The sequence below is a fragment of the Etheostoma spectabile genome, chromosome 6 (assembly GCF_008692095.1).
Source record: "Etheostoma spectabile isolate EspeVRDwgs_2016 chromosome 6, UIUC_Espe_1.0, whole genome shotgun sequence".
NCBI classification, from domain to species: Eukaryota; Metazoa; Chordata; class Actinopteri; order Perciformes; family Percidae; genus Etheostoma; species Etheostoma spectabile.
In genome coordinates, this window is record NC_045738.1 from 941,789 (window position 1) to 954,263 (window position 12,475).

At 40.8% G+C, this 12,475-nt stretch overlaps 1 protein-coding gene and 1 long non-coding RNA gene across 7 annotated transcripts in view; one reads left to right on the top strand and one right to left on the bottom strand.

Moving 5' to 3' along the window:
- LOC116690971 (uncharacterized) overlaps positions 1 to 1,584 on the bottom strand; it is a 15,225-nt gene extending 13,641 nt beyond the window's left edge. Inside the window, exon 1 of the long non-coding RNA XR_004332404.1 lies at positions 1,572 to 1,584. This is a non-coding gene — a long non-coding RNA (uncharacterized LOC116690971). The remainder of the gene's footprint in view (positions 1 to 1,571) is intronic.
- The window catches only part of ulk4 (unc-51 like kinase 4), a 119,848-nt gene that overhangs the window by 62,227 nt on the left and 45,146 nt on the right, over positions 1 to 12,475 (top strand). Inside the window, exon 32 of one of the 6 annotated variants that reach the window (XM_032518174.1) lies at positions 3,432 to 3,532. The exons of the other annotated variants lie outside the window; for them this stretch is intronic. Coding sequence (XP_032374065.1) covers positions 3,432 to 3,443 — 12 coding nt within the window. The 3' untranslated portion in view covers positions 3,444 to 3,532. Of the gene's footprint in view, positions 1 to 3,431; positions 3,533 to 12,475 lie in introns of those variants that run through there. 6 annotated transcript variants of the gene reach the window in all.

Consider the following 12,475-nt stretch of genomic DNA (forward strand, 5'->3'; position numbering starts at 1 on the left):
GCATGAAAGTTTTGTTAATTCAGCTCTGTTTAGTTCCGGCAGAGTGCTTAGTCTACAAACTACAACACAGAAAAAAGATAAAACAAAAATATTAAGGCTCAATTTAATGATTAAATAAGATAGTGTCTCCAAACTTACCTCAATTATAACTTGTCTCCTGCTAGTTGTACTACAGCACTTACTTTGTGCGGTTTTCCACTGGCGTGGCATCTACTCAACTCGCCTCGACTCTACTCGCCTTTTTTGGTTTCCCATTACGAAAAAAAGTCCCTGGACCTGCTACCAGGTACTTGTTTTAGATACCTCAGTCGAGGTTCCAAGCGAGTTGAGGCGATACCAAAAGGTGACGTGGAACCTGCAACTGCTGGTTGGTCGGATCACTGCGTTTTAGCAAACAAGTGCGGAGTGTGTGTCCAGAACAAACGGGACATTTAAAAATCTAGCCAGACACCGACAGATTATCTACTCTCGCACTATTCTCACTATCAACTGTTCATATTAAGGGCTACTAGCGGCTTCATGTCGTTTCCAAATTGCACACTGTTACTTTAAAAAATAAGACAATATGTATATAAAGAAAGTTTTTATTTAGCTTTTCAAGTAGCGCATCAAACCCTCCCGTACTCCCGGCCTTCTTCTCTGCACCCTGTGACAGGGTCCCCCCCCGGCTCTGCGTCCCAGATGCATCCCAGTCATAAGCCTCTCCGTGACTCTCATAAAGATTATACGAAGCCCAGCAGGTCAGAACCAGAGATTTCACCAGTCGACATCGAATGCCCACCAGACGGTCTGCGGCGGCGATTTTGCAAAGCGTGAATGCTCTGAAACACAAACGGTACACAGCATAGATATTTTTGTGTGTAATCATGGTTGCTAAAGTTCATGTACTTTATATAGCGTATAGTAAATACTAGGGGTGATCTGAGTATCCGGCTGAAACGAGTATCCGGTACGGATAAAGCACTTTTGTCGAGTACAAGTATTATACGAGTAATATGATTCAGTATCCGTGCTCAGATTGAATACAACTCCTCAACTGGCCGCGCAGCGTTCTGTGATAATCACAGCGCCCCCCCCCGCCTACAAACACGCTCGGATCAATCACACACACACACAGAACATGGAGAAATGCTCTCTCTCTCTCTCGCTCGCTCCTACTCCCGCTCCGTCAGTCAATCGGGTCTCCGGATCTGTTCCGTTAACGTTTAGGTTTCTTCAGCTTCAGGTTTTTTTTAACTTCGGTTTTGTAGTACTTCATAGTAACCATTAGATTCGGTGAACGTGGGGTTGTAGTCCTATAGTAACCAGTAGATTTCTGGTGAACGTGGGGTTTGTAGTCCTTACATAGTAACCAGTAGATTTCTGGTGAACGGGGGGTTTGTAGTCCTTACATAGTAACCAGTAGATTTCTGGTGAACGTGGGGTTTGTAGTCCTTACATAAACCGTAGATTTCTGGTGAACGTGGGTTTCAACATGTTGCTTGGTTTAAATGCAACTCCCGTTGCGTCTCTGCCATCGGAGATTTTTTTTTTTTTTACTGTCAGCTGCCCCCCCGCCCCCCACCCCCCACCCCCTCTCTCTCTGTGTCTCTCTCTTACTCACTCACACACACACACACACACACCACACACACTCCACATATACCTTTGTGAAATAAAAGAAATAAAAAATAAAAAAGAACCAAACCAAAAAAATCACACTGATCATACAAAATAAAAAGTTAAAAAGAAGTTATATTGAGTTGAAAACTCTTGTTCATTACATTTTACTTCATAATTGCAACCGCATGTGTTGTATTCATTGTTGCAAAACGTTCTGTATATAGTTTGTTTGTTACCATGAACACACCATTGATCGAGAAGCTTGATGCTGTCATGTAAATAGTTTTCAAATCAGCAATAAATATAACAATTAATGATCAACTCATACAATTGCATGCTTAAATAACATACCGGTTAAAGCCCCGCACATGTCAAGAGAACCCGACCCACTTCGGTTAATCTGACCCCTTCCGGTTTAGGCCCCACCCAGTCCGAGTACGGATACGGATACAGATAATTCATGTGGTAAACAGATACAGATCAGATAATGCTGTACTCGCTCATCCCTAGTTATACTGACGGCCCCCTAACACATGCAAATTTTAGCTAACTTACCAGGAAACTTAACTTACCCTTTGTGTTGGCGAACAATCGTCATGTCGACGTCTGAACACCGTAGAATTCCCAAACTCCTTTTTTTTACCAGTGATTTTTGTTGCTTCTTTCAGCTTCTTTTGAAACAAAACATTTCTTCTGGCTGTGACAACTATCCGACGTGCTGTTGTGAGTCGCGTTGAAAATTACATCATCACATGTGAGCTATGGTGATCAGCCACGCTGAGCCGTTCTTAATCTGCAATGGAAAACGGACGCAAATGCGTCGAGTCGAGTTGAGGCGAGTCGAGCTGTTACCAGCAGTGGAAAAACGCCATTTAGTGTTTGTATCTCTTTTCTTGTTTGTAGACGGTCCCGAAGCACTCCTTGCAGTATAACACAGGAACTAAACAGAGTTGAATTAACACAACTTTCATGCATTTCTTTCCATCTACAGCATTTAGATTCACTGTGTTCACTCGGAGGAATCACTGCACATGGTTAGGCACTTTTAATGACAAAGCTAAAGGCTAACACACGTTAACTTGCCCTTTTTAAGCCTGGTGGGTCCTAACTCTAGCAAAGGATAACACGGTGTAGGCAGCACAGATTGTTTTAGTTTTTCTCTCACTGAAAGCACTCCACATTTAAAGTATAAATATTTCTGATTCTGATTTACAAAACAACAGAGCTACGTGTTGGAATCGACCGGAATTCTCCTTTAACTGTTAGCACAATACAATAACATGAGCTATTTAATTGATACATGAAACTACTAGAACTGTTGGGTCCTTGTAAATTCTGGAGTGTGGTCTAGACCTGCTCTATCTGTAAAGTGTCTTGAGAAACTCTGTTATAATTGATACTATAAATAAAATTGAATTGAATTGAAATGTTGCTCCTAACACACACACACACACACACACACACACACACACACAAACACACACACACGTAATTTGGAATTTTAATTGACATTATTTACTGGTGCTCCAACTTTAACCACATGATATGACAGAACAGTTTAAAGGTAACTAGGAAGATTAACATTCCTTCCCTCTGCTCTTATCCCTTTGAACAGTTTTGTGTCATGACTGTGTAGTATAAAAGTGGTGTTTATTGTGTTGTGAGTTTAAGATTGATGAAATGTCTTTACCAAAAGTCGCTTCAACAAATCAACGGTGCTCACGAAGTGAAGTCACTACCCTACTATCATTACATGTGGACTAATATGGTGACAATATGTTGTTAACTGACCTGTAACCTAATCTATCTCTTCCTCTTTCTTTTTGTAGGCCAAACCGTAGTAATGTTACCATGGGATGGTCCAAATGTTATCGCCTTGCTGTGTAATCTTAGTGCAGACACAATCTTGGACCTGGAGCCACATACCAACAAGGTACTGCTTTTAAAAAACCTACTTTTTCTTTTTTGTACTGTCTCTTACACTGTACTATTATGAGTGAGTGAGTCTAGGGCCTGTTTGTCTTTGACCCCACTGCCAGACTGTGGATAGAATGTACTGTATCTACTTTGCTAGCATTAGTTATTGTCATGTTACTTGTTGACATCTTGTTTCCCCAGCCTGCTGTTCTACTGCAGGATAATGCTTTTTCTGGTCAACACCTTGGTGTTGTGTGTCTGCATGCATCTATGTACAAAGGCACATTTTTTTATCCTTCAGCATGGTGAACTCAATAATATTAGAATTTTCAGTCAATTGCAATTGATTCCAGAGGGGGGTTGATCAAATTTATGGTGGTTCCTTCTAGAGTGAGACATATTTCAGACGTTAGGTAATTTTAGGCCAATTTCATCGACCAAGAGCTAGTTTGGATTATGACTTTAATTAGAGGAAATAGTAAGTCACAAAGCTTAGGCATGTCGGATGCACCTAATAGCAATAGAAATTTGTGCAGTAATTAAACTACTCGCAAGAAAACTTTACAAATACTTCTGCCTGTGTGTGTGTCTGTCTGTCTGTCTGTCTGTCTGTCTGTCTGTCTGTCTGTCTGTCTGTCTGTACGCACATATGTAAATTCAGGAACCACAGTTCAGTGCTGTATGTTCAATGAAAATATAAACATAAAGTCATTTAGACTGTGTTCATTTCTCTTTCTTTTTGTCTCTCCTCTTTACTCATCATTTGATGTCACATTCTGTCTATAAATCTTTTCCTCTGCACCTCCTGCCTCCCACAACCACCAATACCAATACAACCCTTCCTCTTTTTCAATTTCCATTGGGTCAGCATGCAGCAGTTTACTAGTCAACATCATTGGTGTCCATCACTCCCCCACTCAACAAGAAACTGTCAACCCAGCACTAACACTGGCCATGCAAATCTCTGTCCTCTCCTCTCCTCTCCTCCTGTATCTATTCTTCTCTCCTATATGTATTACACTCTCTCCTACTCTGTCCCTCTTCTCCTACCAACCACTTTTCAAATCTACCAACTCTCCTTTATTTCCTCTGTTCCAATTTTCCCCTTCTCCCCTATCTTCTATTTTGGGCTCCTCTATCTCCTCTCCTCTTTCTCCCTTCTTATAGTTGTGGTTCACTCCTGATCAGTGTGGCAATGGAAAGAAAAAAGAAGAGGGAGAGGAGAGAGAAGAGAGGAAGCGTTGTTTAATTGGCTTTTTAAGGTGTGACAGAAAGAGGAGGGTAAGGGTGGTGTGTAACGCGTGCGTGTGTGGTGTTGTGTGTGTTGAAGAAGTGAAATAGACAGTGAAGAAAACAAAATAGGGAGATGTTTTTGTGTGGTGTGTGCTTGTGCTTCTGTGTATGAGTAGATAGTGAGGGCTGATGCAGGAGCGTATATGTTTGTAGTGGTGTCTAAGAGAGAGGAGATGAGGTTTATAATTGGGTAGATTTGCCTCCGACTGAGATAATACCCCTGGGGAATGAAGACAGAGGGACCAAAGAGAAGAAAGCCAGAGATACGAAGGAGAACGGAAAAACTGAAAAAAAGATGGCAAAAACGCAGGAAAGGGTAACGTGACAGAACCAGGAGCAAAATGGAGGTAACAAGGTAGCACAGAGGTGACAGAGAGGAAGAATGGAAAACACCCGAGAATGTGGTGCATTTGGGCGAGTAGACGGAACAGAGATGAGATGATAGAGGTGAAAATTTTAGGTTAAGTTGTACAATTTGATAAAGGGAAGCTAGAGAGGCGGGAGGGGAAGATAACTTGATGTGGAGATGCTTTTTGAACAAACATATTGTATAGATCATGGATTGACCGATTTAAATTGGAACATTACAGACCAATTTTTTAGAAAGAATGGCTGAAATCTGATTATACAAGGAATGAAGCCAAAGCTTCTCTGCTGAGAGTGAATTTGTAGGCACATTGACAAGCAGACTGCGTGATTTGATAAGGAAATGGACACATCAATAGCATGTAATCAGCACACATTCAGTTCAGAAGTGTTCCTGAACAATCCCTTAGCTAACAAAGTTCAGTTGATTAAAGCATGCTTGTCCTTTATTAATTAATAAGTCTTCAGGGCTCCATGTTTCTGTAGAATCTAGGGTCTTTGAGGTTCCTCACTGGGTTTGATAACCACCACTCCTGTTTTTTCTCTTGAACTTCGTGAGAAGCTCAAGAATGTTTAGTAATGCCTCTCCGTTGTGTTATCTAGTGTCTGTGGAGCATCTATAATTGCCATTTAAATTGGTTTCAGGTTTTTTTTCCCCAAACGTGTATAAAAGAAATCATAATGGTTCTTCCCACCGTGTCCATATGTGTCCATCAATTGCCCCTTGGCATAATTTACCACAAAGGATCTGTCCTCTTGTAATGTTTCATGTTAGCATCCAAGAGATCATTGGATTGACACTTTTACATAATACCAAACAATGAGACACTTTGACAGTATATGTAAATGTTTTATAGTGTTTTCTAGTAGGGGTGTGACGAGACGCTTACCACGAGACGAGACACATCACGAGATTGGGTTCACGAGAACGAGACGAGACGAGATTTAAAAAAAAAAAAATTAAAGAAATCCTCGATGAATTATGAATGGAAAATAGTTTTTTTTAATCAACTGAAAAATCACAAAATGCCAAACAATTAGGTGCATTTTGAAACAACTATTAATGTGAATGTAATGTTAATGTTTTTTTTTTTACTATTTTAATGAATTATATGCAGTAAAGGACGTGCAAACACTGCAAAAGGTTTTGTATAAATCTACCAACCGGCTTCTGCCCTGGACCATTTCACACGAGAAATCTAACTCCTTCCACAAACCGAACATAAAAATAAACAGTATAAATAAAATAAATGTGTAAATAACAGAAAATAACACTTTAAATCAACCAGTAAGTGTTCAATATCTTAAAACTACAAGTGCAACAGAACCAATTTTTTTTAATTTTTTTTAATGTTTTCGTCGCGGGGCAGTAGTTAGTAAGAGCTGTGGTGGTGCTGGAAGCGTGGTTGCATAGTGCTCGTGTTACCGCGGTATACGGCATTTTTTTCTTACAATGTTTCATATTGTTCGTCTGTCTGTCACCTTTCGCCGTTTATCATTTCCGCAGAAACCAAACTGTTGCCACACACATGATTTAAAGTGGGGGGGATCTTCGATAGTATTTTCACGCTCCATCACGCTGACATCACATCGCCTCACGAGACAACTTTTCACCTCGACGAGAAATCTCGTCACGTTTTATCTCGCGAGATCTCGTAAATGAGACTCGTCACACCCTTAGTTTCTAGAGTTTATGTTTTGCAGAGATTGCTTGATACCGATTGATACCTGGTGCACTTTGCGGTAATCCCTGGATACCAGTGGCAATTATTATAAGGTTTGCAATATTAGGAATTTTTTTTGACAACAACATCCTACTGGTAATAAGCTATCATAACGTGTGTTATATTTACATATTTAAATGGCAATGTGTTGATATTTCCCTACCTTAAACCTGACCACAATCTTACCCAACTTTAACTATATTATGTTGCATAAATTAAACTAGACCTTAACCTTACGGTATAGTCCGCTCAAGTTATCTTCAGAACAGTCATATGGAACATTTGAAGGCGTTGAAGAAACCTGATTGTGTTGTGAGTTCTGTTTTGGTGTATATACTGTACTTTTTGTGCAATCAAATTTTTTATTTAAACAAATAAGCAAAAGATTGTTTGACAGTTTTTGCTCCTATAGAGTCATCAGGTGTTTTCTTGACCAGGCGCATGAATGCTTAAACTGAATGCACTACAGAATATGGTGGAAGTGCACTTCTGTTGCTATGGGTGGACCCAAAGCATGGGTGCATGTTATTCGAGACAACATATTATAAAAAATGTTGTCTATTAATTTGATGATGAAATCAAAAAAGGCTTTTACACAAAATCACACCGGCTGTATCCCCCCAGGTCCTACCAGTTAGAGGGCCTTAAGGATCACATCAATTATGAGAATGAAATTTTTGTGCATTTAGGTATTCAGTGGCACACACTTGATTGTACCGTACATGCTGTTACTCTATCCTTGAAAAAGACTAACCAGATCACACATTACCAGTGGGTACGGAAAGTATCAGCCCCCTTAAATTTTTCACTCTGTTATTGCAGCCTTTTTCCAAAAATCAAAAAGTTCATTTTATTTCTCAGTATGACCCTCGCAACCACTCTTGACAGAAAAAAAACAAAATTTAGAAATTTTGCATGTTTTTAAAAAACAAAACTGAATAATCACATGGTCCAAAGTATTCAGACCCTTTGTTCAGTATTTAGAAAGCACCCTTTTGATCTATACAGCCATGAGTCGTTTTGGGAAAGATGCAACAAGTTTTTCACATCTGGATTTGGGTATCCTCTGCATTCCTCCTTGCAGATCCTCTCCAGTTCTGTCAGGTTGGATGGTAAACGTTGGTGACAGTCATTTTCCAGTCTCTCCAGAGTGTCTCAATTGGGTTAAGTCAGGGCTCTGCTGGGCCATTCAAGAACAGCCACGGAGTTGTTGTAACCACTCCTTCGTTATTTTAGCGGTGTGCTGGGTCATTGTCTTGTTGGAAGGTAAACCTTCGGCCCAGTCTGAGGTCCAGACACCTGGAAAAGGTTTTCGTCCAGGATATCCCTGTACTTGGACCGCATTCCTCTTTCCCTCGGTTGCAACCAGTCGTCCTGTCCTCGCAGCTGAAAAACACCCCCACAGCATGATGCTGCCACCACATGCTTCACTGTTGAGACTGTATTGGACAGTTATGAGCATTGCCTGTTGTTTCTCTCCACACATACCGCTTAGAATTAAGGCCAAAAAGTCTATCTTGGTCTCATCAGCCAGAGGATTTTATTTATCACCATCTTGGAGTCCTTCAGGTGTTTTTTAGCAACTCCATGCGGCTTTCATGTTCTTGCACTGAGGAAGCTTCCGCGGGCCACTCTGCCAGATTAAGCCCCGACTGGTGGATTGCTGCAGTGATGTTGACTTACTACAACTTTCTCCACCTCTCTCCCACTGCATCTCTGGACCTCAGCCACTGACCCATTTGGTTTCTTCTGTTGCCTCTCTCACCAGCTCTTCTCCCCCGATAGCTCAGTTTGAGCCGGACGGCCAGCTCTAGAAGGGTTCTGGTCCGTCCCAAACGGCTTCCATTTGAGGATTATGGAGGGCCACGTTGCTCTATGAACCTTAAGTTCGCAGAATTTTTTTGTCACCTTACCAATCTGTGCCTGCCACAATCGTCTCTGAGCTCGTTCACGCCAGTTTCCTTGACCTCATGATTGTCTCTTGCTCGACATGCACTGTGGAGCTGTAAGGTCTTATATAGAAGGTTGTGGCTTTCCTAATCAGTCCAATCATTAATCAAACACGTCTGGACTCCATGAGGAGAACCATCTCCGGATGATCAGAAGAATCAGCAGCACTGATTACAATATGAGGCCGGCAAGGGTCCTGATACTTATACCATTGATATTTTCAGTTTTCTTTTTTAATAAATTTCCAAAAGTTCTACATTTCGTGTTTTTTTCTGTCCAAGTTGGGGTGCTGAGTGTACATTACCTGAGAAATAAAGACTTTTTTGATTTTTTGGAAAATGGCTGCAATGAACACAAAGGTTGAAAAATTTAAGGGGTCTGAATCACTTCCCCCCGTACCCACTGTCCTAAATAAGAAAATCACAGTTCATTAAAGCTTTGGGTCACACCTAATTGAACTCAAATTAGCTAAAACAGTATCATTAACGCTTAATCTTATGTATTTTTGGGTATGTAGTTTTTCTGTCCCCACAACAACTTTGCCATTTTGCTTAGACATTATGCTCTGATGCCATCCATCACCTGGTTCGATTCCCAATACAACTCACTGTTATAGGGTTATAAATAGATGATATTGCAAAGTATTGTAGAATGGTCTATTTTTAAGTCCAACTTCAAATAGGACAGAGACAAGGTTTATCAACTCATAACTTATTCATCCAGTCTTAAAATGATGCATGTAAAATTTGGTACAGTTTTTTTAATTGACGTGGTAGTATCGCTGAATGAAGTCTGTCTTGATTCCCTTGATATGCATACATCTAATACGCTGCGTCACAGCATATTCACAGTACATTACTTGCCCCTCAAAAGACAAGTATTCCCGAGTAAAAGCCTTGTGATGTAGTGTGGGTGTGGGTGTCTGTGTGTGTCGCGTTTGCGTGTGTTGTGTGGTGTGGTGTGGTGTGTGTGGTGTGTGTGTGTGTGTGTGTGTGTGTGTGTGTGGGTGTGTGTGTGTGTGTGTGGTGGTGTGTGTTGTGTGTGTTGTGTTGTGTGTGTGTGTGTGGCACAACTTTCACAATACATTCTTCTGATCTATACTGACTGATCCTGAAGGAGCCACACACGTGGATCACGTTTGCATTCATAAGCACCATATCCGCCACACGTTGCTATTTTTTGTTTCATTCTAAAAGGGTCTTACATACTGCTCACACTTTCTTTTTATGGCAACTTTGTGAACGTTTTTAGCTCAGAACCACTGCCAAGAGTCTTTTGTTTCCTAAACCTGATGGATTTGCAGCAGCTTAAAATTTAGGAAGCCGTGTAGAATCGGGTGGCTATAGCAACCCATGAAACCTTTCCTTTAAAGTTTTCACAACTTTTCCTGCAATATGCTTGGTGCTTGTTTGCATAGAGTTAACAAGGGTTCAACGGAAAAGATGTCAACATGCATTTTTCAATTATTGAAGACTGCCGTTGAAAAATGTTTAACTGTCCTATTGCTTTCAGAGACTAAGGCTTTCAGTCAGCTGAAAATAAAGCATTACCCCCTGAGTTCCACCAACTGTGGAAACGGAATGCGGACTGCTTCCGAACAGCAGCAGATGTAACTTGAGTTTCACTTAAAGTCAGTGTGTGTATTTTCACTGCACTGGGTACGGCTTGCGTTCCGACTATGTCCCAGCTTCGCAATCCGTCAGCCCTCCGAGCCGATACCAGAGCTTCTAATATTTGCGAAAGAAAGAGAAAGAAACCAACGAGAGAGAGCGAAACAAATAAAAACAATCCGTTTCAATTTTAAATAATATACACTCACAGCAGATCATATTTCCCTGCACGTTACACCTAAAGTGTCTAATGGGCAGAGACCGGGCCAGACTTTTGTGGTTTCTGTTTAAAAACTACTCTGTTATTTGTGGATCATACGGGAATGCGCAAGATCTCGAAATCCTTGGGACTCTGCTTTGCGCGTCATTGGCCGCACCATTCCGCAACTATCCCAGACCGGTGATATTAAGTGACGGCAGAGCACAGAGCCCAACCGCGCGACCTGATTTCCCAGCCCGTTCCCGCAGTTGGTGGAATCCGAGGGTATACAGCTGCCAGCACGTTTATAAAAAATAAATGGCAGTAAAACCACTCAATCCACATGCATAATATGACTCTGTCTGGCAGCACTGATTTTCCAGCCTTTCACTAGCTTTCCCTTGGACTATTGTAGCCCTCCCTTTCCAGACTTTGCCTTATCTGGTCGTTGTAGCCAATTGTTAACATCAATCCGTTGTTACTTTTTAGGATTTATACTGTGCTGTGTAACATATTTTTAAATACATGTCCATGTCAGACCAGTCAGGTGAGTGGAAGCATAAAAACATAAATATTGCTATTACTGCGTTTGTCTAAATAGACTGTGGCAAGACATTGTCTTTCTCAGTAACAAAATTAAGACTCCTCAAGGGATTGTTATGTCTTATATTCCTATGAACCCAGTTTAAGCACACTTTCGTGCTATCTGTGAAACTGCCAGTATAAGCATATGCCTCAAGTCTTTAGGTACATATCAAAGAGTATGGTTTGTTTTGATTAATTGTGTACGATACGCCTGGTTGATATTGGCTAAATTACAGGAAATTTAGAGAATTAATGATAGAATATTCCCCGTTATTTGGTAAAGATAGCTGTGTTTAGTGATGCATTCCACATAATAATGACTCAGACATGATCAAACATCTAGCACGATATATCTAAACAACTGAGGTCGACACATTGAACAACCTGAGTCTGGTTTACTTAAAGCCCAACGATATGTCGAGTCCATGAACAATGTACTTATTATAAGTAAGGAGCTGCAGTCGCAACTATGAGCACTTTGACAAATTCCACACTGACAGCAGGCTAGCTGATACTTTCTAGTGTCGCAGTTTGATTTGCACTTCACAAATACAACAAATCAAACAGCACACAATAAGATCTATTGTGAATGAAAATACCACTGGGTGTGTGTTCCCCAGTGGAAGACAGTTATTATCTGTTCACCATGTTTCCACAGAAATTAAAGGACAACTTGGATTATTGATATCGCCAAAGTATACAGTTACTTGTATTTTAATGCATGTTCATGGCCAACCTAGTCAGGGCAGAATCTACCAAAAGACTATACAGAGATGTTGGTGTAAACACCGCCAAGAAGAACCACATTGGCTTACTACACGATTGAGCTGCGAAATGCAGGTATCTTCTATGTCTGTTTATTTGTAATGGTGCAGAAATGCTTTGCTCTATAGTAAGTTCTATGTTTATTCACGGCTTAGTAAGGATGCAGCTTAATACAACTCTGTTCTCTGGACATTTTCAAGCGGGGTAGCGTGAGGGAGGACACAGAATACAAAGAGAAGAACAAAGTGTATTTTTAGATGCACGTGTAATTGATTGTCTTTGTTTCTGCTGGTTGTGTTCCATGTTCTGTGACTGGTGGTTCTACTATCAATTTTCACAAATTCCACAGCTTTCATTTCCATTTAAATAGTAATCGACTTAAGAGGGAACAGTGTCCATCACGTGTCACAGGAGCATTGATTCACGTGTGAGTCGAGTCTAAGGTTTCGATTCATGCTCAAATC